We start from the raw sequence: 25,357 nt of genomic DNA, 5'->3' as shown, positions 1-25,357 counted from the left end.
TACGAAGGATGCCATTTTCTCGAAGGATGACTCAGACAAAGTGTTTACAGGGCTAATAGTCACAGGCCAGATTACAGTGGTGCCTCGCAAGACGAAAAGAATCCGTTCTGTGATTCTCTTTGTCTAGCGGTTTTTTCGTCTTGCGAAGCAAGTCCATTGACGAATTAGCGGATTAGCGCTATTAGCCGCTTATCAGCTTATCAGATCAGCTGATAAGCGGCTTAGCGGCTTAGAAAAAGGGGGGGGAAGGAAAAAAACCCCGCAGGAACTCGCAATACATTTTCGTCTTGCAAAGCAAGCCCATAGGAGATTTGTTTTACGAAGCACCTCCAAAACGGAAAACTCTTTCGTCTAGCGAGTTTTCCGTCTTGCGAGGCATTCGTCTTGCGGGGCACCACTGTATTTTTGAAGCAGGGAGAGCCTTCTATTTTCCCGGCGAGTGGTGGGAACTGACACCATGTAGATAAATTTAAATTTCTCAGAGCAGAGTTGAATGAACAACCAACTCAGATACAGGAGACTTTGGAACAGGGAGGAAACCCCCCCTCCCCCGAGCTTGCTGTTTAAAAATGAAATAAGTTGTGAACTTTATCAAGATTATTTAAATTATATTTAACAAAAGACCAGATGAAGGGCATATTAAAGAGTTGTCTTTGAAAGAAAGGAATGCTATTAGCTTAGGATCTTCAGCTGTCATTTTGGCACAAAGGAAGCAGTGAGATAGAGTCATTTCTCCAGGGCTCCGTCATCAATGAAAAATGGCTGAGTAACTAACTTCTACCAGATTAGAAAACCCCATTTCCTCTTTTAAGATAGCTCTTCCAGTTCTAACTGTGATCCAGTGACATGCAGCCTAATCTTGCTGGACCACCCACATATTATGGGCTGTGAAAAGTCTAGAAATAGGGACTAATAAACTTTTCAATAAGATACTGGGCAAGCTGCAGGCTGCTGTTCAGCTTTATACAGGGCAATATTAATTGATTATATTTTTGCTTTTAACATACACACAGGGGCCATGGAGTAGCAGATGGTCTGGTGGAATGCCACTGCTCATCTGACCTCCAGGTGGTCATGTTGCTGTCTTTTACCGGAAAGCAGAAAGGCAAGCAGATGATAGGGTTGGCCGGGTGCAAATGCCTTGCTGGGAGTTCCAGATTGGCTCCACCAGAGCAACTGCACGGTGCTGACCTCTCCAAGGCCCCATCTCTCCCTCTCTCCCTCCCAGTAAGCAGCAGTGACATGACCAACTGGAGGTCAAGTGAGCACCACTCCTGTCCACTATTGGGGGCCATGGTATACATCACCGCTTGGAATATTTGGACCAGCTGTATTGGCTTTGTATACAGCAGAGGCTAAGAATAGCGAAATCCTGGCATCCTGTTTCCCACAATGGCTATCTGAGTACCTCTGGAGCCACCTTCTCCCACAGAGGGGGGAAAAAAGGACCACACATTTCCGTTGCACACACTTTTTGCACGTAACACTTGTTTCGTCTTTGAGAAAAAGCAATGTGGCAGCACGAAAACAACGCCAGCAAGCGAATCTGAAGAGCGATTCTCCAAGGCAAACAGTTGACAGTTTGCTAAAGCGTCCCCCCCCCCCGCCATGGCAAATAGGTTCATTGGAAACGCGTGTTTCTCATTGGGTGCAATTCTAGCCTTTAAGTGAAGGAAGTCACAAGGGAGTGAAAAGAACATCTGGAGGTTGGAGAGGCAGCTTCCTAGCTCCACTATCTCAAGCATAGCAGGCTTCATTTTGGGAAAAGAGGGGGGGGGAGCTTCCTTCAGACATGCTCAATTCTCAGTAGCATTAAGGGGCAAGGAAGAGCCTGAGAAATATCGGAGAGCCAATATATGCTCCAGATGCACGGAAGGACTCCGCGACTTAAAAGCACTCTAGGATTAGAGATAAGATCTGTCCTTTTTGTTGTTTATTCAGCACAGGTCATGCAATAAATCCTCCAAATGCAGCCTAGTTAAAATAAATGAAGTTATTTCCCACCACCCCACTCCCTAGACGCAATCCAGGCAAGTGTGTGTGTGTGTGTATCACAGGCTCAAATGCAGACGGAGGTTGTTGCTTGGCTGGGAAAGTTTCTGACACTCACTTTGTCTTTGCACTTGGCTGCTTTTGGAATGAACATTGGAAAAGTGACAGAAGATAAAACGCTGTCATTTGATTTATCACTCTCTTATCTCCATGGTCAAATGATTGCTGAGCTGTTCTTTTTTGGCCTGCCACTTCTGGAATGGCAGGAACTTGGCCTTGAGGAGCACGGCCAGGAGCCCGCAGGGGAATTCTACTCTGAGGCATGTGGGAGAGGAGGAGGAGCATCTGTCTGTGACCATAGCAGGGTTTGAGGAGGGCAGGAAGGTGATTGCAGCAGACCCGGCTAATGTCTCCTTCAAGCAAATGTTTCCCAAATCATGTATTGCGAGAAAGTTGTTAAGCGTGTAACAGGAGAAATGGCCGTGTCTCCAGTCTTTCCAGGGAGCATAGAAAACTGGCCTAGAAGCTCATTTATGAGTGGTTGTGTTTACACTAAAGTGAAGGAAATGTACTATTCATATGCTCATGGCATGTTCTCATTCATATTTTTGCTCTTTCTCTTATGCTGGAAGTTAGACTAGATGGACCTTTGGTACCATCCAGAAAGGCAATTCTTATGTTCTTAGTATTTTTCAGCTAGTATGCTGCAGGGTGTTTTTTGTTTTAAAAAAAACATTTAGTTTCTAGTACAACTGCCACGTGAGCTACTTTGGCAGAGTGGAACTCTGGCACAAAGTTAAGGCACTTGTTACTGTATTGCACAAGTGCACAAGTCCCATAAGAGATTTTTCTTTTAAAGGTCAGTTTTGTAAGATCCATCCCAAGAGACAGTCCACTTATTCTGGCAAAACTAGATACAGTAGAAAAACAAAAAGCATCAAAACTGGGTGAAGTCTGGAAGGACTGTACTTGCAGCCAAAGCAAAAGCTTCTGTGCAAATTGCAACAGGGAATCTTGAAGTGGGCACACAGCAGCAGAGAGACTATTTTTCTGTTGTCAAAGCTTCCATAAAAGCAGAGAATCAAGCCAACTTACATCAGCTCATGAACAGGACTGCATTGGTGCTATAGCTGTATGCAGAACCAAATTGAGCTTTTTTAATACTTTTGTGATTATAGATACTAGGCATAGCCAAACTCGGCCCTCCAGATGTTTTGGGACTACAACTTCCATCATCCCTGACCACTGGTCCTGTTAGGTAGGGATGATGGGAGATGTGGTCCCAAAACATCTGGAGGGCCGAGTTTGCCTATGCCTGATAGATACTATGGGTGGAATGCAGCATAAGTGGTGTGTTTGTGAGCGGAGCAAAGTCTGTGCATGCAAGAAGGCTTTTCGACCCTCTCCTCCCACCCCACATCTCTTAAACCTGCTCTCCCAACACTCCAGAGCAGATTTAGGGGGAACTGATGGGGAAGATGGGGGGGGGGGAGGAGGCAGTCCTGTTGTGTGAGTGAACCTCATTCTGCACACCCAACTTTGTTGCATTCTGCCCCGATATATTCTCAAATGTATATCCCTGTCTTCCTTCCATAAGGGAATGAACTCACAGTGGAATGTGTGGGGCTCCCAAGTGCCCCCCCATCCTTCGTATCAGCAAATTTGCTGTATCATGTGGTTTCAAACCAAAGGCACCATACAGCCAACAGTGTGAAACCAACTGGTGCAACAATACTCTGAGTGCATTAGCACTTATTTTGAAGTTAGGATCCTGCACCCAAGAAATGCAGACAAATGCACTCACCTACATTTCTGCACCCAACACCCACGATGGGAAAATCCCACTGGTACTGTTCCTTAGTTTTAGGAAGACACATCCCTCACCACCACCACCACCACCAAGCCTTTAAGAAGAACCTTGAAGAAGAATTGGTGGTCTTTTGTGCTTGGTTCTTTCCCCGGATTCCCCTCCTCCTAGGTTTTCCCTCCCCACCTTGGTTTCCTGATCGCTGTGCTCACTTTCCAAGAGCCCCAAGGGAATGCAATCTATCAATCAAAGCTAGAGTCATCATACATCATGGCCCCAGCAAAGGAGAACCTTCTGGTTTATAGTAGTCCCACTGAGGAACTCCCCACCACCCCTTCATCTTGGAAGAGGTGATGCCCATGGTCTAGTCCTCCTTTTCTCTTTGTCTCTTTCTTTGCCTTTCTAGCTCTCCAAACAATTACTCATTCAGGGAAGGTGAAATTTACATTTTTTGCTTCTTTCTCCAACCTGATTTGCTTTCCCACATTTGGCTTCTATCACACTCCTCTCTCCTTATTAGCATTACTTTTCCCTCCTTAAAGGTAAAGGTAAAGGTAAAGGGACCTCTGACTGTTAAGTCCAGTCGCGGATGACTCTGGGGCTGCGGTGCTCATCTCGCTTTGCTGGCCAAGGGAGCTGGTGTTTGTCCGCAGACAGTTTCCAGGTAATGTGGCCAGCATGACTAAGCTGCCTCTGGTGAACCAGAGAAACACATGGAAAAGCCGTTTACCTTCTCGCTGGAGCGGTACCTATTTATCTACTTGCACTTGATGTGCTTTCGAACTGCTAGGTTGGCAGGAGCAGGGACCGAGCAACAGGAGCTCACCCCTTCGCGGGGATTCGAACCACCGACCTTCTGATCGGCAAGCCCTGTCTCTGTGTCTTAGACCACAGTGCCACCTGCATTCCCTCCTTAGTCTTCCTCAAACAATGCTCCACCTTTCCCAGCTCCTCTGTAGATTTAATCAAATAACAACCTGTTTCAACTGAGTCCTATCCATTTTTGTAATAAACCAAATATCAGAGCATTCTAAGTTCGGGTTTGTTGCCTTGTTGCTCATGTCCTCCTGGACATGCCAGTTTTCCCTATGGTGTGCCATGACTCTAGATTGAAATACATGTTCCTTGAGTTAATGTGTGAAATCACATTCATGTGTAGACATGGACATACAACACAAGAGAACAACATGAGAACGAGTGTCGAAACTCTGTTACTGCACAGCTTCCATAGATATGAGTGGGGCTTGCATGATAGCCCTACGGAAGCAGCATTAAAAGGAATGGAGTTTGTGTTGTTGCTCTTCTGTGCTGCTCCCCAAGCCCAGTAGTGGAAAACTTCAACACACTGCAGTGCACAATCTGTTCAAAAAGCAGGGTGATGTTTGCCTAGAAGCCCTGAATACCAACTCTACCTGCTTTGCTTTCAAAGCCAAGTGCAAGCTAGGTATATTGGGGTCAGGTTTCATTTGATGCCCTTAAGCCAGGAGAAGAAGGGCTTTTCCTAATTCATGGCACGTGCAGAAATAGAAAAACTCACCGGCGCTGACAGTGATAGCTTCAATGAACTGTTCTCTCCAGCTGTTTGTTCCAACCACAAGAGCTAGGTTTGTCTTCTTAATGAGCTTGTCCACGGTGTTCTGCAGACGGATAGACATGCGTTAGAAAGCTAAGCACATTGTCACTCCAGAGGCTTGAGCTCATGGAAAGAAATCTAAAACCCCTGTGAAGGATGCTGGCTGGCTTCAGAACATTTATCAGGAATAAAAGTGGCTGAAAATGTACACACATGCAACTCACCCTCCCCACTCCATATTGCTCAAAAAGAAGGTCTGGACTGTGTTTGCAATGTGCCTATTAGAATATTGTTTGTATTATGCTTTTAAGTCTCCATTTTGCATTTAAAAGGCCTGGAATATTTGCACTCAAAGAATTTCCATGAATGTTTTCGAAGCCCAATCCTATACACGGGAATAGAACCTAGTACTGTCTGCTCTTATTGCTTGTGGACTTCCATGACCTCCGGCAGTGGCTTTCCAAATCACCCACTTCCTGTTCCTCCACTGAAAAGGCCAGAGATTGAAGCTGGGGTGAAAGAAAGACAGAGCAAGAACAGATGCACAAATCCGCTCCACTTCCCAGTGGGGAGGAGTTGCGATAGACTGCGTGGCCACCCACTCCCTTCTGGGGGCGGGGGACTTTGTCCCCCGTTGCCTGGGGGGATCCCAGCCACGTCAGAGCCCGGCCAGCCAATCCGCTGGCCGGGGGGGGGGGCTGGCCAGGGCCGTTTAAATGGAGGAGCAAGCCAGAGAACTTCCTCTTTGGCTTGCTTCCTCAATCACCCACCCTCCCTCCCTATTTTGCAGGTTAGGCAATGGCCTTGCTATGGACTTCGGTTGGTCGCCTTGGTTGTCCGAGGGGCCTGGTAGGAATTTTTCCATTTGGCAAATTGGCACTGACTACTTGGTTTTCACCTACCTCGTAGCAATTGTCACAACTTTGTTAGGGTTGCGGTTAGGCATTGTTTGACCTTGTGTGGGGGAGGGGAGGTGTGTACCCTTATCCTTGTTAAGAGTATTCCGTTAAAGGAATCCGGGGGTGTTGATCTAGTCTGAAGCCCGGCTGGGGGGCTAAGGCCTTGACCCAACACGACAGGAACACCAGGGGGAGCTTGAGTTGGTTCGCATCGACAGGGCTCCCCCTACCGGTGGCTTACCCTTACTGGACTTCCTGCACGATGGGCAGGAGTCAGGTATAGTCAGGTCCAATCAATGCCTAAGCCAATACCGCTCACATTCTGTAGTTTCAATAAAGTTGTGGCCAAAATTTGCCCAATAACATAAACCTAATATTCGTGTCCTTGTGTGAGTTATTTCCAATGAGGGGGTGGCTGCGGGGTCTCGACACGCAACAGATATGGTTTCCAACACCTTGTGAGGAAACTGCTGAAAAAGACCTTCAAAACTGCCAGTATGCCAGAAAATTTCTTTTTGTGGCCATCCTTGATTTCCTCTAAGTCAGAATGTACCCTTGTCTGCATATAGCATTGATCTTCTCTACTTGTATTGAACCTGGGATCCCCTTATGAGGCAGTTTTATTTCCCAGAATGCAACTAACTAAAATTGATATGCATTACATACGGAGACCAATAGCTTCTTCCCCTTGCCAGTGAAACTTAAGAGGATTTTCTTAAAAACCACGTAATGATTAAAACTCAGTCGGGCCATCTGGGGCCAGATAAAATTGCTTTGGGAGCCAGTGGACCATCCTTGATTTAAGAGACGCTCAGGATATTTTGGCTGAGTGACACAGAAAATGTGGAGGCAGTGAACTCTCCCTGCCAGCCAGTAGTGCTCCTTCCCTATTTGTGTATGGAAAATTCTGCCTGATGGAGAACAGAAAGCAGCGTGTAAAGCTGCAACATCTGATTTCCCCACGACAGCCCCAGGGAATGCAAATAAAGAAATAAATGTGTCATTCGGAATGTAAATGTGATACAACTGTTAGTGCTGTGGACCAGTCTGTGTTTCCGCTGTAACGAAAAGAGCCAGAATGGTGCAGTAGTTAGGGAGCTAGTTTTAGGCCTGAGGAGACCTTTAGCTCACAGAGTGAACTGAGCGATCTGCTCTCTTCTCTCACAACCTAAATCACATGGGGATGCTGTTGTCATGAGGAGGAAGGGAAGCAGGAAGGAAAGCTGCTGCTGCTCCAAAGTCTTTGGAGGGATAATTAATTTGGAGTCTTTGGTGGGATGTTTTAATTTACATTTAACAGCTTGTGGTCCAGGATGTACCTTACGGACCACTTGGTTTCTTATCCCTCCCTTCAGATGTGAAGGAAATAAGCAGCTATCTTCTCTTTAAAAGACATCTGAAGGCAGCCCTGTTTAGGGAAGTTTTTAATATTTAATGCTGTATTGTTTTTAACACTCGATAGGGAGCCGCCCAGAGTGGCTGGGGAAACTCAGCCAGATGGGCGGGGTATAATTAAATTATTATTATTATTATTATTATTATTATTATTATTATTATTATTATTATTATTATTATTATTATTATTATTATTATTATTATCCTAAGGTCAGTTGTCCCCCATGGATTGGTATCCACCAGGAATTTTGGGGCCCAATTTTATGGAACTCCATTCCAGTTGAGATCAGACAAGCCACCACCCTGTTGAACCTCTGGTGCCGAATGAATACTTCTTTTTTTAAAGATTGAAAAATTCAGAACACTGAATTCTGATGCCATCGTTTTAACAGATTTTCTAGCTTTATCAGTTCAGTCTACCAGTACACCTCTTACAGATTATTTTAATTAAGTGGTCTACAAATTGCCAAAATAAATAACAAATGAATAAGGTTAGAAACCAATATTCTGAAAGGCATGGAAGACCAAAGTTTGCTCTCAAGATGTGAGCTCCATACCTGTGCCCTGCGTGTGTGGGGCTCTCACCTGTTGATGCTAGGAGTGGGGTGGCACTGTTGGCTTCGCTCCTGACAGTGTTTCTGGGCTAGCCATGCCTCCCCAACATCCACACTCAATGGGTAGACCTTGGGGGTGGAGCTATTCTGGACAGGTGACTTGGGGAGTGAGCCAGAAGCACACAACCTTACTCCTATTGCAACGAATGAGATCTCAACATGTGTGCAATGAACAAATAGGACTTAACTATATTTCACAATCTGAGAATCTGGAAGTACTTTGTGCATGTTGCTGTCACGTTTGAGAAAGGCTTATTTATATCCCTTGAATTCACACAGGCACATTTTTAAAAATCCCAACAGAACGTGGTTCTGGGTGCATCATTTAACTTCCTGAGAATGTTTGCTTTCATTTTTTAAAAAATATAGTCCTTATGATTGCTTGGGGGGGGGGGGAGACCGCAGAAGGAAGAGGAGCAGCTGAGCAAGGCTTCCAGTGGCATAATTCCTTGCCCCTCCTTGTGAAGATCAGAATTAGAAAATGCATGCAAAAAGCAGGAAAAAACGGTAGAATAAATTATGTAAATCTGCCTAATCAGCATAACTTGACTAAATGGTGCAATCTGCCTTTTCTTGGGACAGAATTTGTTATTTTTTTTCGGCACAGGAAAACACAGACCTGGCCTTATGCTGTGCCATTTTACACAGATTTGATCCCGATTCAAAAAGAGGGCTGTAATAGTTTGGCAGGGAAGAGGGCTCATGGCAGCCCTATACTGCACCTTGAACTCGTAGGACTCCTCAATAATCACTTCCAGCTTCGTATGCTCCCCTAAGATAGGGCGCCCCATTTCTGCAATGCGACGCTCTTCCTCCTCTTTGCTCGTCAGTGGTTGCTTCTCTTCGTTCTCTTCTGGAAAGTGGGGAGAGAGAGAGAGAGAGAGAGAGAGAGAGAGAGAGAGAGAGAAGAATAAATTTACAGATTTTGAAATAGTGCTTTCACTTCTCCACAGCCAGCTTCTGTCAAATGGAGCTGAGATCTACTATTTATATTCAAATGTGCCCCATTGCAATGGCAAAAGCAGGCAAACATCTGTTATGGAAAAAGGACAGGCCATTAAGCAAGGGGCCAGCGCCTGCATGGCGAGGGTTTGCCTGGAAGCATTAGCAAATGAGATCACTGGCTCATAACGTCTCCATATTTCAAGTGATTGCTTCCCCTCAGCCACACCAATCTTGCTATACCTCAGCTTAGGCTAGGGCCCTGCTTTGGCAAATCTTTCCACCTCAAGGAAATGGAGGGAGGCACTGATTCAGGGACTCCTCTCACTACGATGATGACGACGATGTATTTTAATATCATTTTTTCATAAACAAACAAACAAATAAAAATATCACAAAGCAGTGACTATTCTGCAGGGGCCAGGCCCAGTTTTGCTACTACGAGTACATCGAGAGTCTACTCTGAGTAGGGTTTTTATTGAATACCACCCTTAAGATTTGTTTACGTGTACGCCTAAAAATGTAGCTGGTTGTATTCCAGCATTGCTGGATAAAATGTCTGGGGAAACCTGGGCCGCCCACATTGGAAGTGTTGATTTTCAAAAAAAAAGCTCGAAGCTCAACAACTTTTGTGTCCAGAGTTTCACTTTTTGAAATAGGGCAACCCTATGCTAGTGGGCCCCTTCATGGATCACTGCCTTGCCATGGTGAAGGGGCTTTTACTTTCTTGGGCTCCATGATCACTGCAGATGGTGACAGCAGCCACGAAATTAAAAGACGCCTGCTTCTTGGAAGAAAAGCAATGACAAACCTAGACAGCATCTTAAAAAACAGAGACATCACCTTGCCAACAAAGGTCCGTATAGTAAAAGCGATGGTTTTCCCAGTAGTGATGTATGGAAGTGAGAGCTGGACCATAAGGAAGGCTGATCACCAAAGAATTGATGCTTTTGAATTATGGTGCTGGAGGAGACTCTTGAGAGTCCCATGGACTTCAAAAATATCAAACCTATCCATTCTTAAGGAAATCAGCCCTGAGTGCTCACTGGAAGGACAGATTGTGAAGCTGAGACTCCAATACTTTGGCCACCTCATGAGAAGAGTAGTCTTCCTGGAAAGGACCCTGATGTTGGGAAAGATGGAGGGCACAAGGAGAAGGGGACGACAGAGGACGAGATGGTGGGACGGTGTTCTCGAAGCTACCGGCGTGAGTTTGACCAAACTGCGGGAGGCAGTGGAAGACAGGAGTGCCTGGCGTGCTCTGGTCCATGGGGTCAAGAAGAGTCAGACACGTTAGCTGAGATGACTGGCAGAATTCGCGACCAGGGAAAGGAGACGGCGGAAGAAGATTGGAAGAAATTTAAAATTTACCTTAAGGACTACTATAAACTTGCTGAATGCTAGAATGTTGAGGTTTTGAGTAAGAAAGGGTTACAGCGATATAAGACTAGACTAAAGGAAAGATTAAGAGGACAGAGGACTGACAGAAATATTTAGAGTTGCTAAAAACTTTTGGACATTGGGATGCAGAAAGGGGAGGTATGGGGAAGTCTGAGAAACATGGTTTACGAAAAGAAGGTTATGAAACTATACGTGTGTGTATGTCTTTTTATATGTTTGTATTGTTTTAAAAAAATTTGTAAAATCAATAAAAACATTTATAAAAAAAACAACAAGAAGAGTCAGACACGACTAAATGACTAAACAACATGCTAGTTGTGCTTGTTCCTGCTAGCGTAGCTGTTTATCGTATTTATCTTTATGTTATTTATTGAATTTGTTTGTCGTTTTATCTTGCCCAGGGCAGCCCCAACAAAGATAAATTAAAGCCAAGAAGAAGAAGAAATACACTAAAAATGTCCCACCCATTTCTCAAAGGCCAAAGGCCTGGCTACAGTAGGAAGCAGTGAGAAGGACTATTGTTCTGTTCTTCTTCTTCTTATGCATTTTGTGTTTTTATCGTGTATTTTTGTAATGCGAACCACCCTGGGATCTATGGATGAAGGGTGGCACACAACTTTAATTAATAATAATAACAACCGAGGAAAATTTTTGTCTGCTGCTTATACCGCATTTACTCGAATGTAACGCCCACCTCAGATTCGATGGTGCATTAGATTTGATTGCAAGCTTGAAAATTACCGTGGGCATGGAAAATACTTTTTGGGAAAATTGAGGTGCACATTAGATTCGATGGCACATTCGATTTGTGTATGTATATTATATAATGAGAGTGCCAGACAGGCCTATTTAGTTGAATCTGGCCCTGTGTACATGGCAAACAAGTGCTTGAAAACACATGTACCATACAAGTACTCTTCTTGGGTTATTAAACACCTTGAACACAGTGATTTTACAACCTCCTCCCTTTATAGGGCAATGAATATTACTTTGCTTACTTCCAAATGAGGTGAGGCAGTCTTGTTTGGAGGTCCTCCTGCTCAATCTTCTGAGCATCCTACCTGGATGGCAACAGCTCCTTACTTCCTAGAGCACTGGGACTAGCTGTGAATGGCTGCTGGGTGCGCACTCAGAGGCAAACCTGGGTTTGTGCAATGTGCGAAATGGCCCTCGACAAAGACTACAGATCCTTGACAACTCTACTTAGTACAATGCACGTATTTTCAAACACTGGTGCTTGCCACCTTCATACTGTGATTTATTTATTAAGTAGCTTACAGACCGCCCAACACCACAAAGGCTACAGGGCTGTTCACAAATCAAACAATGCACTAACCATACAAACTTAAAACGATTAAAAACAACTGCTTCCACGCAACTCAGCACCAGCACAGGCATATCTTACTTCTCCCCCAGGTTCCCCTCATACAAAAGCCTGCCAGAAGAACCTTCCCCCTACTTTGCTCCAAGCTCAGACTGTGTGTTTGAAATGATCTTTCTGTATTTTGTACCCAAGAGTACCAATGTGGGTGACTGGCAATCTGTTCCCAACCCTTGGTTAACGTGCCCGACTTAGAGCAAATTTAGCTTAGTCCAATAAATGTTCAGGGTTCCTCTTTTTCTTTATTTTTTTGAGGTGGTGGGGAGCTGTGTTATGTACCCTATGGAATGCCCTGAACTTTTGCTGTTAGGGACACCTCTTGCATTCTGTGGGTCTCTGGCATTTCGGAATCAGAAACTCCAAATAAATCCATCCTCTGTTTGAAAAGAGACATCTGGCAACCCTCTTCATGTCTGAGCATGCACAAGTTCCTCTTGCTGGGAAGGAATTTAATTCTTTGCTCTCTGCCAGCCCCTTCAGTTCTCTTTTCCTTTCCCCACTTGTACCCCCCCCCCTTTGTTCTTTGGAAGAAGTGAATCTGGAAGGTGCTAATGCAACTTGATTGGTGTTTAAAAACAATAGGAAGCAATTTGTTAATTCAAATGCTACCCAAGACAATGATGGTGGAGGGGAGGGTGGGCGGAAACAACTGTGATTTTTTTTGTTTTGTTTTTGCTGGAAGTGCCTGAACCAGCTGCTGTAGCGAGAAAGGGACTATGAGGGAGATGCAGAGAGGTTGGGGAGTGGGTGCTGGCGTTACCACGAGGAGCCCGTAGGTGGCTGCAGAGGGCAATGCTTTGCAGAGGGCACCAGCTCAGAGAGAAAGGGGTCTCCTTTCCCAGAAATACCCCGGACGCTTGCATAAGTTATTCAAGAGCGGCAGACGCCAAAGAAAGGATGGGGGAGTTGGATTGGAAAGGAGGTGAAGGGTGACTCCCCCAAATGGGCAAGGAGTCCCAGTGGCAGAGGGAGATGGCAAAGAAAGGGAAGGAACCATGGATGATGGGGTTTCACTGCCATGAGAGGTGCAGAAGGCAGTGGCTGAGCTAGAGACTACAGCAGTGGGTGGATGCAGTCAGTGGCTGACCCACCTACATTTCTGGGGCCTTGAAGCTTGAAGTGTTATGGGGCTACCTTCACAACCAGAAACAAAGTCTGGGTAAGGGTAACCACTGTTATCTTCTTCGGTGGGGTTGTTTCCATGACAGATCACCAAACCTTCACAACATCTGTGCTACTGACTCTCAAAACTTTGCAATTGTTGAAATATATATAACAGCAAAAGTAATCCATTTGACTCGTGCGACTCAAATTGGCTCTACTAATTGTGGACTAAATTTGCTTCTGGGGACCCTCCAGGATTAGGGACACTTCATGAAGCTTAAGCCTCATTTGTTTCATATCAGATCTGCCCCTAGATGTAGCTCCCCGTGTGAGGCTGGTAACCCTGGTGACCCTTCCTCTTCATCAGTGGGACCACCTGGCAGTGGCTAGGTCTGGTTGCTATGCCCATTTCTCAAAATGTACTGCTCCAGGGCATTATGGGAGAGTTAAATAGCTCCCCCACCCAAGGATAAGAATACATGAAATGAGAGAAAAGTCTGCAGAAAAAAATGAAGAGACCCAGTTGTATCCAAACAGCAGGGGATGCTGTCCACTGAGACTGACTCTGATCTAGCAAAGTGGCTGAGAATTCATGAAAAGACCTAGTAGCTCCAGGGTTTGATAAAGAGGGGTGTGTGTGGCATTTTCAGGTTTCATTTATGATGCCAAAGTGCTTGAGGCAGGCAAGAAGATCACAAAAGACTTGGGAAAGGGCAGTGCCCCAAGAGAGCCTTGAGCAGATTTTGCCTCTGAGACACCGTTTAATTTCAGGCATTAGGGATGACAAAATATTACCTGGCAGGCAGCAAAAATAGGCTGCCATAAATAGCTCAGCTGGTAGAACATGAGACTCTCAATTGCAGGGTCTTTGGGGCGAAAGATTCCTGTACTGCAGGGGGTTGGACTAGATGGTGTTCATGGTCCCTTCCAACTCTACAATTCTATGGTTCTAGGACTGAAGGTTGGGCTCAACTTGGTGGGTTATAAGTTGGGCTGATCTGGATTGAAATGATACTGTACCTCCCTATTTTAAAAGACAAAAGCAGTTATCCTTAAATTGTCAGAATCCTCTAAGGCAGAGGGATGAAAAGGCCTTAGAACTCCAGTCCTAAATCTTACTGCATGGATGGCTTGGTGAGTTATTTGTTCCCATATAAGTAAGGTCAGGAGCTCAGCTCATCATTATGCATTCCTCATATAATGAATAATCATGCACACCCTACTTCTCTCTAAATTGCTCCCTGATAACTCCTACTACCAGGGGAACCAACTTGAATAAAATATTGGGGGGCCCCAGATAAGCCCCACCCCCGATCCTAGTGCTGGTGAAAGTTTATTCCCCGCCCCTCACCTCACTTTTTATCCCCAAAACAGCTCTGTGAGGTTGTCTGGTCTCAGAAACAGTGCCTGGTCTGGGGCTACTCTGAATTCTTAAAAAGGGGAGCTTGAACACAACTCTCCCCAGATATAAGTTTCTAGGCATCGGGTTGCATTCCCACCACCACCCAAAATCAACGAAGGTGGGCTGCAAAATTATGCATTTGCCTGTTTGGACATATTTTTAGGACCCACCTTATTTCTGTGACAATAAGGTGTTTTAAATTGCTTTTAAATATTGCTTTTTAATTGTTGTAACCTGCACTGGGACCTTGGGGCAAAGGGTGAATTAACAACAACAACAACAACAACAACAACAACAACAACAACAACAACAGGTGGGGAGCTTTACCCTCCAAGTCATCTAGTTTAATTTTTTTAAATGATAAGCAACCGGGAGTTGCTTCCTCTCTTGTCCTAGCAGAGCTCTGTGAACCCAGTTTGCACTCTCTGTCTCTCCTCTAATCACAAGGGCCATAAAAGGTTTTTGCCCAGTCCTAGCTAAGTTGCCATTCAGCAACCCTATTACAAGTTTGTTTACAGGGCTTGTTGGGAAATGAAGTCCAAACATGGAAATGAAAGAAAGGCATCAATGCCCATCAACTTTAGGGTGGTCAGGCCCCCTCAAATATTTTATGGGTGTGTGTGTGTGTGTGTGTGTGTGTGTGTGTGTGTCAAAGTGACATGGGCCCCTAGGCGTTGGTGCTTATTCCCACTACCTTGGATCTCCCCACCTTGGCTCAGCACTGGGTAAACAAGACCCAGACTACTTTTCCTCCTAGTCTCTTATAATGCACAAAGCATTTCTCTGATTAATACTGTGCTTGGGTAGAGAGATGCAGACTTCCAATCGCCTGCTTTGCTCTATCTCCCCTCCTGGTCTCTCTCCCTTTTATGTGCTAGTGGGGGGAGGCGAGAGCCTGCCAAGTGGTCAGTTGCAGCCACGCCCCATCATTTCTGGCCACCTGTGTTTACCCCTGGTTGATCCAGGAGTGCTGGTGTGCAGAGACTGGTGCTGACCATTAGCAGCCTCACACGCTATCCCATCACAAAGCTCCTAAGAGATGAGTTGTACGATGGCTATGGGGAGAGTGAGCCAAGTCTTTTGTCAGCTTTTATTTGCCTACAACCTCACTTGGGTCAAAATACTGAGATTCATGATGACTTCCTTTAACTTAGGACTGGACAGAGGTCTGCCTGGCAGGCTTAGATGATGCAAGCAGGCAGTATGAGTTGCTATTAAAGAGCAGCAATTTGCCAGTATATTAATTCGTACCTTATTTTTCAATGGAACCCACCCACGCCCTGCTCCAATACACCACATATATGAAGTCCTAAACTATTGCTAATGCACATTATCTGTGGAACAGAGACCCTAGCAAACAGAATACCTTGAATGTTGATTACAGTAGAAGGAAAGGGATGGTCTCTAGGATGTACCTTCCGGAAGACAGGTTTGCCTAGCAAAACGATTGGCAAAAAGTTAAAGATAAGTGGGTTGCTTTGAGTTTTGGTGGCCGGTTTAACACTTGGTGTTGTTAGATTTGGTTAGCTGCAAAGAATCTACCTGGTGAATGGCAACTTCATGTGAGGTTATTGCTATGACAATTTCCCACAGCAGACTCTCAAGCACCGTCTTCCCGCATTTTGAAGAATAAACAGAGCCATGAATGAGGTCCCAGCCAGCCTGCTCAAGTGCTTCAAAAGATTAGACTGCTACTCGTCACCTTTGAAATGGTGGCCTCCTTATGGAAATCTATTTCCAATCACAATTTTGCAGCTTAAGATTTCAAGGAGGGGAAAAAAATGATTATGGCGAATGGGCACTTGTACATTTTTAATGCAGTCTTTATCATTCTCTTCTTTGCTATGCAGTTCCAATCTTCCCCTGGGTTCCTCAGAGCCATAGCTATGCTGTAGACATTTCTCAAGAGAAGTTAACAGAAATACATAAATTATAAAGTGCTCCTTTAGCCTCAGGGCTGAAGGGCTGGCTGCATCTGCTCACCTGGTCGATGCTGGTGGAGAAGCATGGAGTAAAGAGCAGGCAGAGATTAACAGAACTCCACTGAGTTCTGGAAATTTCAGCAGACATGAAGAGAGCACAAAGGACCCTTGGTAGGTCTGCTTGATAATGCTGTTACTGAGATGTTGACCTTACTCAATGTCAAAGACATCAGTAAGTTATTAGAACAGGCAGGCTTCTTAAATTATAAGGGGAAAGCTGCTTTGCAAAAGTTCTGTGGATGGCATATGGGACAGTGTTTAAAAGTAAATGCTATCTTTATCACAGCATTAAATTCTATTTAGGATGCAATCCTATGCACATTTACCTGGGAATAAACCTCACTGGAACGCAATTCAAAGTAAGCATTAACAAATTTGCCTTGAACAAGTCTAAAATGATCTTGTTTCCAAAGACATGATTTCCCTTACAGATTACTGAAAAATTAAATCCCATTTTTGGTGAAAGAAGTGGCTGATGAATCCATTAAGTACTCACTTCTTAAAGGCAGTTCTTAAAAACAAACTCTTCTGCACAAGAGCTCTTCATCCTTAAAGTAAGAAGTCATCTTACAGGAGAGGTGGAGCTTTAGCAAGGGGAAGCTATTTATTTGTAGATTATGCTTAAGCCATCTGTGTCTATTATAGATGTTGTTCAAAAATAATTGCTCGGTACAAGGGATGCGTAAAATTCCCCTGTCTTTTTCTGGAATGAGCTAAACTAGGTTGGATTTGGAATGGGTCCAAAGGTGTTCATTTAAGAGTTCTTCCTCTTTCTGAGTTTCAGGCCTGGTTTTGCTCCAGGTTATGTCATTGGGGGGAACGACAAGACCTAGAGGTCTTGGGACGCGGGTGGCGCTGTGGGTTAAACCACAGAGCCTAGGACTTGCTGATCAGAAGGTCGGCGGTTCGAATCCCCGCTCCTGCCAACCTAGCAGTTCGAAAGCACATCAAAGTGCAAGTAAATAAATAGGGACCGTTCCAGCGGGAAGGTAAACGGTGTTTCCGTGCGCTGCTCTGGTTCGCCAGAAGTGGCTTAGTCACGCTGGCCACATGACCCGGAAGCTGTACACCAGCTCCCTCAGCCAATAAAGCAAGATGAGCACTGCAACCCCAGAGTCGGCCTAATGGTCAGGGGTCCCTTTACCTATGTCATTGGGGGGGAACGACAAGACCTAGAGGTCTCTCGATTCACTTAGTGAGTCACTGTCTCTATCCTACCTTACCCAAAGCTTACCTTCCAGCAGCAGTGGCAGCACAAAGTGGAGGCCTGCTGCTTTTCATTACACTCCATTTATCAGCAGGAGCTTCCCGACACACAAACACCCTTGGGAATGGTAGTTTGTTAAGGTTTCTATGAACCTTTGAACTGCAAGGCTTTAGCCCTAATCCAAGGCCCGAGACACAGTGCTCTACTCTGCACCGCTGCTGGAAGAAGCCAAAGAAGAGGCAAAACCTCAAAATGGTACTGAAAAATATATTTATTCAATATTAATAGTCCCATCAGAACAATAAAATGCCCATTGTGTTTTTGTTGATAACCTTCCTCAGAGTCAAAAGACCAAGGTTCTCCTACAAAGACAACGTATCTCCCGTGTGTCGTTGTCTGAAATGCATCGGGCCATTTGTTATTTTATTAGGACTATCATTCATAACCATATTTTTCAACACCGTTCTGAAGCTTTTAGATGCATCCTACAATTAAAACAGCTGGTAGCTGTGGTAGGCAGATGTTCTGGGGGATGGTGATAATAAGGAAAAAGACTGTGGTGACTTTCAGCGCCATCCTAACCACACCTATTCATGAGTAAGCCCTCCTGATTTCAGTGGGGCTTACTCCCAGGTAAGTGGTGGTTAGGACTGCAGCCTTAGCGCTTAGAACTCTCCTGGCTTTTGTTCAGGTGGTAAATTCTGATGCAAAGACAGCTGCAGATAACTTGGCACAGAGGCCCTTGAAACATTCAGCCCAAGACCATGATTTGATCTACGATATCCCTTGGCTGTTATGCCAGGAGCCATGCTGCCAGCAAAGCTGTTTAAAGAGCACAAAAGAATCTTAAACCCACTGCCATCCTCTAGGTCTCTAGAGCTCTGTATTATGCTTTAAAATTGTTACCAGAGAATCACTGGAATTAAAAAAAAAGTCTTACTCTGTTATCCAGAAACATGTGATGTTAAGTGTGTCGGAAAGAAATACCACACCACTTCATCACACTTGGTTTACACACTAGTTACTTAGTACGTGGGTTTAGTGCTAATCTTAGTTTGCATGAAAGAAAGCAAAATGTCCTACCGTTCAAACGTTTCCCTTGATTACGAAAACAAAAAATAAGCCAAGATGTTAGCAAATGGAAAACAGAGGGCCATCTTCTTCAAATATCCAAGCTGGGTTCATTGTTGGCGAATGTTTTCTACGCCAGCACTACAATTTTAATCTGTAAAAGCCGCTTTTTGAACTTTTCAGCTTGGGTTCCTCTTCTGGTTTGGGAGTTCAAAACATGCAACTATATACAGTCCTTTGCAATGCCCCCACATTTCTTTGCAATGTTGCAGAGGTTCTTGGGGTGCAACTCTTCCTTTAGTTCACTGTTTCCTAAAAACATTCCTTCCCCATGCAACGGCTTGGGTGATTTATGTAGGCAGGCAGGCTTGGCACTCTTGAGAAAGGACTTGGAATTTTTTTTCTGAATTCAGCCACACCTATTATTGAGCTCCGTACTGATACTTCTAGTAGCTATACATCCTTTCCTCATTATATGACTTTCTGTTTTATTTTGATTTTGAAAATGCTTTTGTGGGTCTTTGGACCAAAATAAAGAACGTATGTATGTAACTTGCTTTGAGCTTTTATTTTTTATTTTTTAAAGCTATCAGAGAAAGGCAATATGCAAGTATATAACACTTTTACAATCAAAGCACAAAAGCGATCAGTTCATTGCAGAACTGCTTCCACGAAATCCCCAATCAAATTAAAGAAATGGGCGATAAAAAGGGAATGAGAAGTGTGCATTATTTAAATGGTACAAATTCGGGAAACTTCCCTGGCATTCATGTCCTGTTTCATTCTAGTGTGATATGTTTGCCTCTCTTTTATCACAAAAGGTGAAAAGAAATGCCATATGTTCATTACCATAATACAACTATTAACGTTTGATTGTCCTGAGTAGGAGTCCTCACCCCCTGCAATAGCATTTGGCTTTAGGACAATGAAATGGGAGTCCATCTCTTTCTGTATTCCTATTTGAAAATATGTGTTGGATGAATGGGTAATGATTCTGTGGAGTGAGGATTGGGATTCATGTTATAGTTGCATAATATTCTAAGTATATGGAACTATCACATGAATCCCAATTCATGTTATAAACAGTGTACACTGTGTAAACTTTACTGGCTTAAAACATAGTTGGGTCATTATAAACTGGTTGATTCATTTAATGGACAACCAACCTAAACTTGCTGTTTACAGAAAAACAACAGTAGTTCTGAGCTGCTTCAGGAATGGTGTCATCTACGGTAATTTGTTGAGTCACTAGTCTGGTTTGCACCTAACTCCAAACCATAGTTTGCTAACTTGATCATCTAAACCCAGCCCAGCAGCTAAACCATAGTTTATTAACCATGAGCCAACTATGCTCATATAAGCCATGGTTTGTTGCTGGTTTATAAACACTGCTTAATGTGTGTACTAAGCCAAGGTAAACCTGCATGAATTTTAGCTAATCATGGGTCACATACGTTATTTCCTTTTCCATAAGAGCCTTCTTAATCTTAAAGAGCTATGAAAAGACCTCTCCTCCTGCACGAGGGGAGGAGTTGTGAGCGGGAGCCGGTTCCCGCCTCAGCAGGGGGGCGTTTCGGCCCCCTGCATCTGCTTCCCGGCTGCTGCGCCACACCCCTGCAGCCAGCCAATCGGGCTGGCTTGGGGGCGGGGTTTAGCCACACTTAAGAGGCCACGGCATTGCTGCGCCCTCATTTTGCTTCCGGAATATGACGGATCACCCACCCACCCTTCCTTTAGGTCATCTCTACGCTTTTGACATTGCTATGGACTTTGGTTGGTTGCCTTGGTTGCCCAAGGAGCCTGGCAGGAATTTTTATCCATTTGGCTAGTTGGCTCCAGCCTCTTGGTTTTTCACCTACCTCAAAGCAAATCATCACAACTTTGCGGGTATTGCCGGTTAGGCATTGGAATATGTGTGGTGTGTTGGAGGGCAGGTTGTGGCCATCACCTACCCCTCACCTTTTGGGTATTCCGTTAAAGGGATCCAGAGGTCATGGATCTTGTCCGATGCCCTGCTGGTGGCTAGGGCCATGGCGCAACCCCCGGTGACGTCAGGGGAAGCTTCCAGTTGTATTTGCATCAACAAGCTCCTCCCACTGGGTGTTAACCCTCAAAATTACTTTCTGCTGAGCAGGGTGGAGTCATGTATAGATCATTTGATCCAATGCCTAAGCCAATACCACTCACATGCTATAACCAATAAAGTTGTGGCCTTATTTGGCCCATTAACCTAAAATACATGTGTCCTTGTGTCTTATTTATCTCTAAGCGGGTGGCGGATCCTCGACTTACAAGTGTTAGATGGTACTAATGCTTTGCTGTGCGTCTGTTTTAATATTATATATCTTAAAAGGAAAAGGAATAAGCAATAGAAGAACCTAATTTTCCACATGGAAACATTCATTTAGAAGACAGCAAAATAATAATAATAATAATAATAATAATAATAATAATAATAATAATAATAATAATAATAATGCCATACCTGTAATTGTGAAGCCACCTAGAGGAATAGCAAAATGGAAAGAGAGAAAAAGGAAGCAAATTAGCATCTGTTGCTGCACATCACATGTCACCTATAAAATTCTACCCTAAAGTTCCCTACAGGAAATGCACTCAATTGGATCAGGCAAAAATGCCAAAACGTTTCCCATGCGTGAAAATTTCAAAAAGTCCAGATTTGGTTGAAACATTTTATTCCCTGTTCAATTAAGGCCAAGATTAGATGCTACAAAAAACACAGCCCTACACTCTCCTCTTCGCTATCCTGGTAACTTTTCAGATTACAAAATGTGTGGTATGGCATCACGGTGATGTGAAAGTCCCCACCCACAGCTCCACTTCATCAGCTGTTCCTTGTGGCTGGAAGATCACAACACAGCGCGATCACATTACATGCTTTGTTTTACCTGGTCTTTCTGGGGGAGACAGGTTGATGAAACTCAGCGCTGCTGCTTTAGTGACTGCTGTGCATCAGTCATTGACAGAAAACATCCCAGGAATATATGCTATTTGGAAAATTATTGCTTCTTACATCTTGGTTTTGAAACTTATGGAGAAGACTTTGCGTGCAGACTCCTCAACAGGGTTTCAGTTGTGTGTTTACTCCTAGCATCTCTAGTTAAAAACTCCAGCCTGAGATCTTGGGAGTATTAGCAGACGGAGCTTCCCAATGGCATGATTCAGTATTAGGAAGCTTCCTGTTTTCTTTTTTGAACTCCCACTCCAACACTAAATATGCCTTCTCATTTCAGCCTCAACTGTCCTCCTATTTGCAGAAATAGACAAAGGCGCTTAGAGGATGGTATGCTATCTGTTACAGATTCTAGTTTTCTCTAAAGCGCTATGCCGAACTTCCTACATTCCTTCACACTCTGTTGTCATGGTGCCCATTCAAGTGAATGAAGCAATTCCTTTTGGGAGTGATGTGTGTAGGTGAGCTGCACATTTCCTGTACTCGATTAGCTGGGTATGAATAAGTGATCTGATTCCAAAACAATCCACGCATTGGCCCACGAGATACGAACCTGACTCCACAGTATAGCCTTCATGACTGCATTTAGGTTAGCATGCACTTCGTAAGATGCAATTTACTGAACAGGATTGGGTCACCAAAGGAACCCCAGGTTTATCTTTCAAATGTCCCACCACTATCATTAGGGATTTCATTTAAGAGGAATCTCTCCTGCATGAACACCGCTGGAATGAATGGGAATGCTTGGGGGCTCCTACACGGTGCCCACTAACCAGGGCCTACCTATGAGTTGCAACTGTGTACTCCCAGCACCGCTTTTTAAAACAAGAAGCCACTTCAGGAAAGGGGGATTTAGAATGAAAAACTGGCAAAAGGAGAACATACTTAACCTGTATCTGGCTAATGATTTCTCTGTTCCAAATAGCATCCCTCAACAGGATTTCAGTTGTGTGTTAATTTTGCAAATGTACTGGGATCTCTCATTTCAGCAGAGTCTCATGCACCAAAAGGAGTAATTCTGTGGTCACAAAAACCAGTGAGCATTTCCACTTGAGTAATTTCTGTAATGGGCTGTAATATAGTCTCTTAACTGATCCAAAAAACGACTTTCCCTCAATTGGCATATGAAAATCAGTGTCTACCCACTCCCCCCAAAATGGATGTATAGCTTAAAGTGAAAGTTAAAGAAAAATAGATCTCTACCCTTCCTTAATGTATCAGAAGAAACCCTGGATAAAATTTGAATCTTGGCCTGTTTAATCTGCGCATCTGCCAAAAGGCTTTCTGGAGATGAGATGTTTCAACCAATTACCATATAATTGACCTAAGATGTCTCATCTTTTCCCATCAGATCTTTAATACCTTGATTTCAGTTTGAGGGCACACTGAATCCAAGGGATTGCTTCAAAACCAGCAGATATGGAAAATAAATTTAAGTAACAAACATGAAATCAATTACTTTCATTTAGTTAAACTGCATTATTAATCTTTTTTTTTAAAAAAAGAAACATTTGAGAGTACAAAAATAAAATAATAGAGACAGAACAATCAACTTACATAAAGTACATCGATTGACTGGAAAAAATGGAAAGGAAATAGAAGAAATGGGGTGCTTACCAAGCTCATTCAACAACAGGGCTGTGGAGAACGCACAGAGGGACAAATACAGAAGAAGAAGAAAAGACAATGAGCAATGAAATTAAAGGGAACATCTACAGAGAGGCTCCAGATCCAGAAGGCCAGAAAATGCAGATCTGTAAAGCTGCAGGACATCATTACTACAAAGGAAAAGAGCATGAAAAATAATGGAAGAGAGAAACATTTCATGGGGGTGGTGTGTGAAATGGTGGAGGAATATTAAATGCACAGTTATTTAATATATTAGCTGTGACAAACCTTAAAAAAAAAATACATTCGATGCACCCAGTGTTTAGATTCTACTCTTTTGATCCTTATTCGGATCTTAATTCTGTATCAATTTACAGCTCTGCCAGAAGTTTGAGGAAAGAATATGTTCCATTGGATTCCTGTGGGAGTTTGCTTCATACTTGGCCTTTTAAAAAAATCATTTTTAAGAAGCTGTTATTCTATCTAAAATTATAGGAGGGGAAAGAGTGTTTACTACATACGCGTTTCTCACATCTGTTCACATGTGTGGGCCTTTTGTGTAATCCAAAGCCTCAGAGTGTTTGTTACTGTGTCAGGGAGTCCCTTTGTAAACTGGGAATGTGGCAAAAGGGAAAGGGCAAGCAGGGGGTGGGGGGAAATGAGGAAGTCCCAAAGTGTGAGCTGAAAGACCCCGAGAGCATCCCCATGTATATAACATGCATTTCAGCTGGGCTAGAGGATGGACATGGGACAACGGTGCCTTTATGGTAAGGAGGAGTTCACCCTTGGAACCAAAGAATCCTGCAACACCTTGAAGACTAATTAATGCACTACACTGCAAACTTCTTCTTACAATGTGTGAAAAACCAGCTGTGAATGTGGTTATGCTGGTTTTAAAGATCATTTCTCGCTGTCCTTCCTGCAAAATCTTGGCTAGCGTTTCTGTGAAGGGGCTATGGAACTCTAGCCAGGAATTTGTCCTCAGTCCCTTACACACAAAAAACAAAAAATTCATTCCCAGAGCTTTGGGGGAAGGCCACAAGAGTTTCAAGACTTTAAAACAAGCTTTGCATTGGTAGCCAGCTTGTGAAATAAAACTACGAGTATTTCGATGCTCCGTCTCAGCTTGTGCTCAGTGGTAAGCTGGTAAGAAAAACGGGGAGGAAATAATGTGCTCTTTAAAGCCCTAAACGGCCTCGGTACTGTATACCTGAAGGAGCGTTTCCACCCCCATCGTTCAGCCCGGACACTGAGATCCAGCACCGAGGGCCTTCTGGCGGTTCCCTCATTGTGAGAAGTGAGGTTACGGGGAACCAGGCAGAGGGCCTTCTCGGTAGTGGCGCCTGCCCTGTGGAATGCCCCCCCTTCAGATATGAAGGAAATGAGCAGCTATCCTATCTTTAAAAGACATCTGAAGGCAGCACTGTTTGGGGAAGTTTTTAATATTTATAATAATAATAATAATTTTTATTTATACCCCGCCCTCCCCAGCCAAGGCCGGGCTCAGAGCAGCTGTATTGTTTAATGCTGTATTGTTTTTAACACTCGATTGAGAGCCACCCAGAGTGGCTGGGGAAACTCAGCCAGATGGATGGGGTATAAATATATTATTATTATTATTATTATTATTATTATTATTATTCCTGAAAGCATCCTGGAGGAAAAGCAAAATGCGTTTAAAACAACCCTTCCAAAACAGGTTGCTTGGTTGTCTAGTAATACAACCAACCTCAGCGGCTTCGCACTGAGAGCCAGTGCGGTGTAGTGGTTAAGAGCGGTAGATTAGTAATCTGGAGAACCGGGTTCGCGTCTCCGCTCTTTCACATGCAGCTGCTGGGTGACCTTGGGCCAGTCACACTTCTCTGAAGACTCTCAGCCCCACTCACCTCACAGAGTGTTTGTTGTGGGGAAGGAAGGGAAAGGAGAATGTTAGCTGCTTTGAGACTCCTTCAGGTAGTGATAAAGCGGGATATCAAATCCAAACTCCTCCTCTTCTTCTCTTCAC

The 25,357-nt window shown here is 44.0% G+C and overlaps 1 protein-coding gene across 5 annotated transcripts in view; it reads right to left on the bottom strand.

Moving 5' to 3' along the window:
* The window catches only part of SLC8A1 (solute carrier family 8 member A1), a 316,175-nt gene that overhangs the window by 25,816 nt on the left and 265,002 nt on the right, over positions 1-25,357 (bottom strand). For 3 of the 5 annotated variants that reach the window (XM_081188464.1, XM_081188461.1, XM_081188463.1), the window contains exons 4-8: positions 23,362-23,382; positions 21,256-21,273; positions 15,877-15,945; positions 9,003-9,133; positions 5,337-5,436 (exon numbers count right to left, since the gene is read on the bottom strand). In XM_081188464.1, the coding sequence (XP_081044590.1) occupies positions 5,337-5,436; positions 9,003-9,133; positions 15,877-15,945; positions 21,256-21,273; positions 23,362-23,382 (339 nt within the window). The remainder of the gene's footprint in view (positions 1-5,336; positions 5,437-9,002; positions 9,134-15,876; positions 15,946-21,255; positions 21,274-23,361; positions 23,383-25,357) is intronic. The other 2 variants (XM_081188462.1, XM_081188465.1) reach the window with 2 other exon arrangements.

The sequence above is a fragment of the Podarcis bocagei genome, assembly GCF_964188305.1.
Source record: "Podarcis bocagei genome assembly, chromosome: 3".
NCBI classification, from domain to species: Eukaryota; Metazoa; Chordata; class Lepidosauria; order Squamata; family Lacertidae; genus Podarcis; species Podarcis bocagei.
This window is presented reverse-complemented; position numbering and strand designations above follow the sequence as displayed.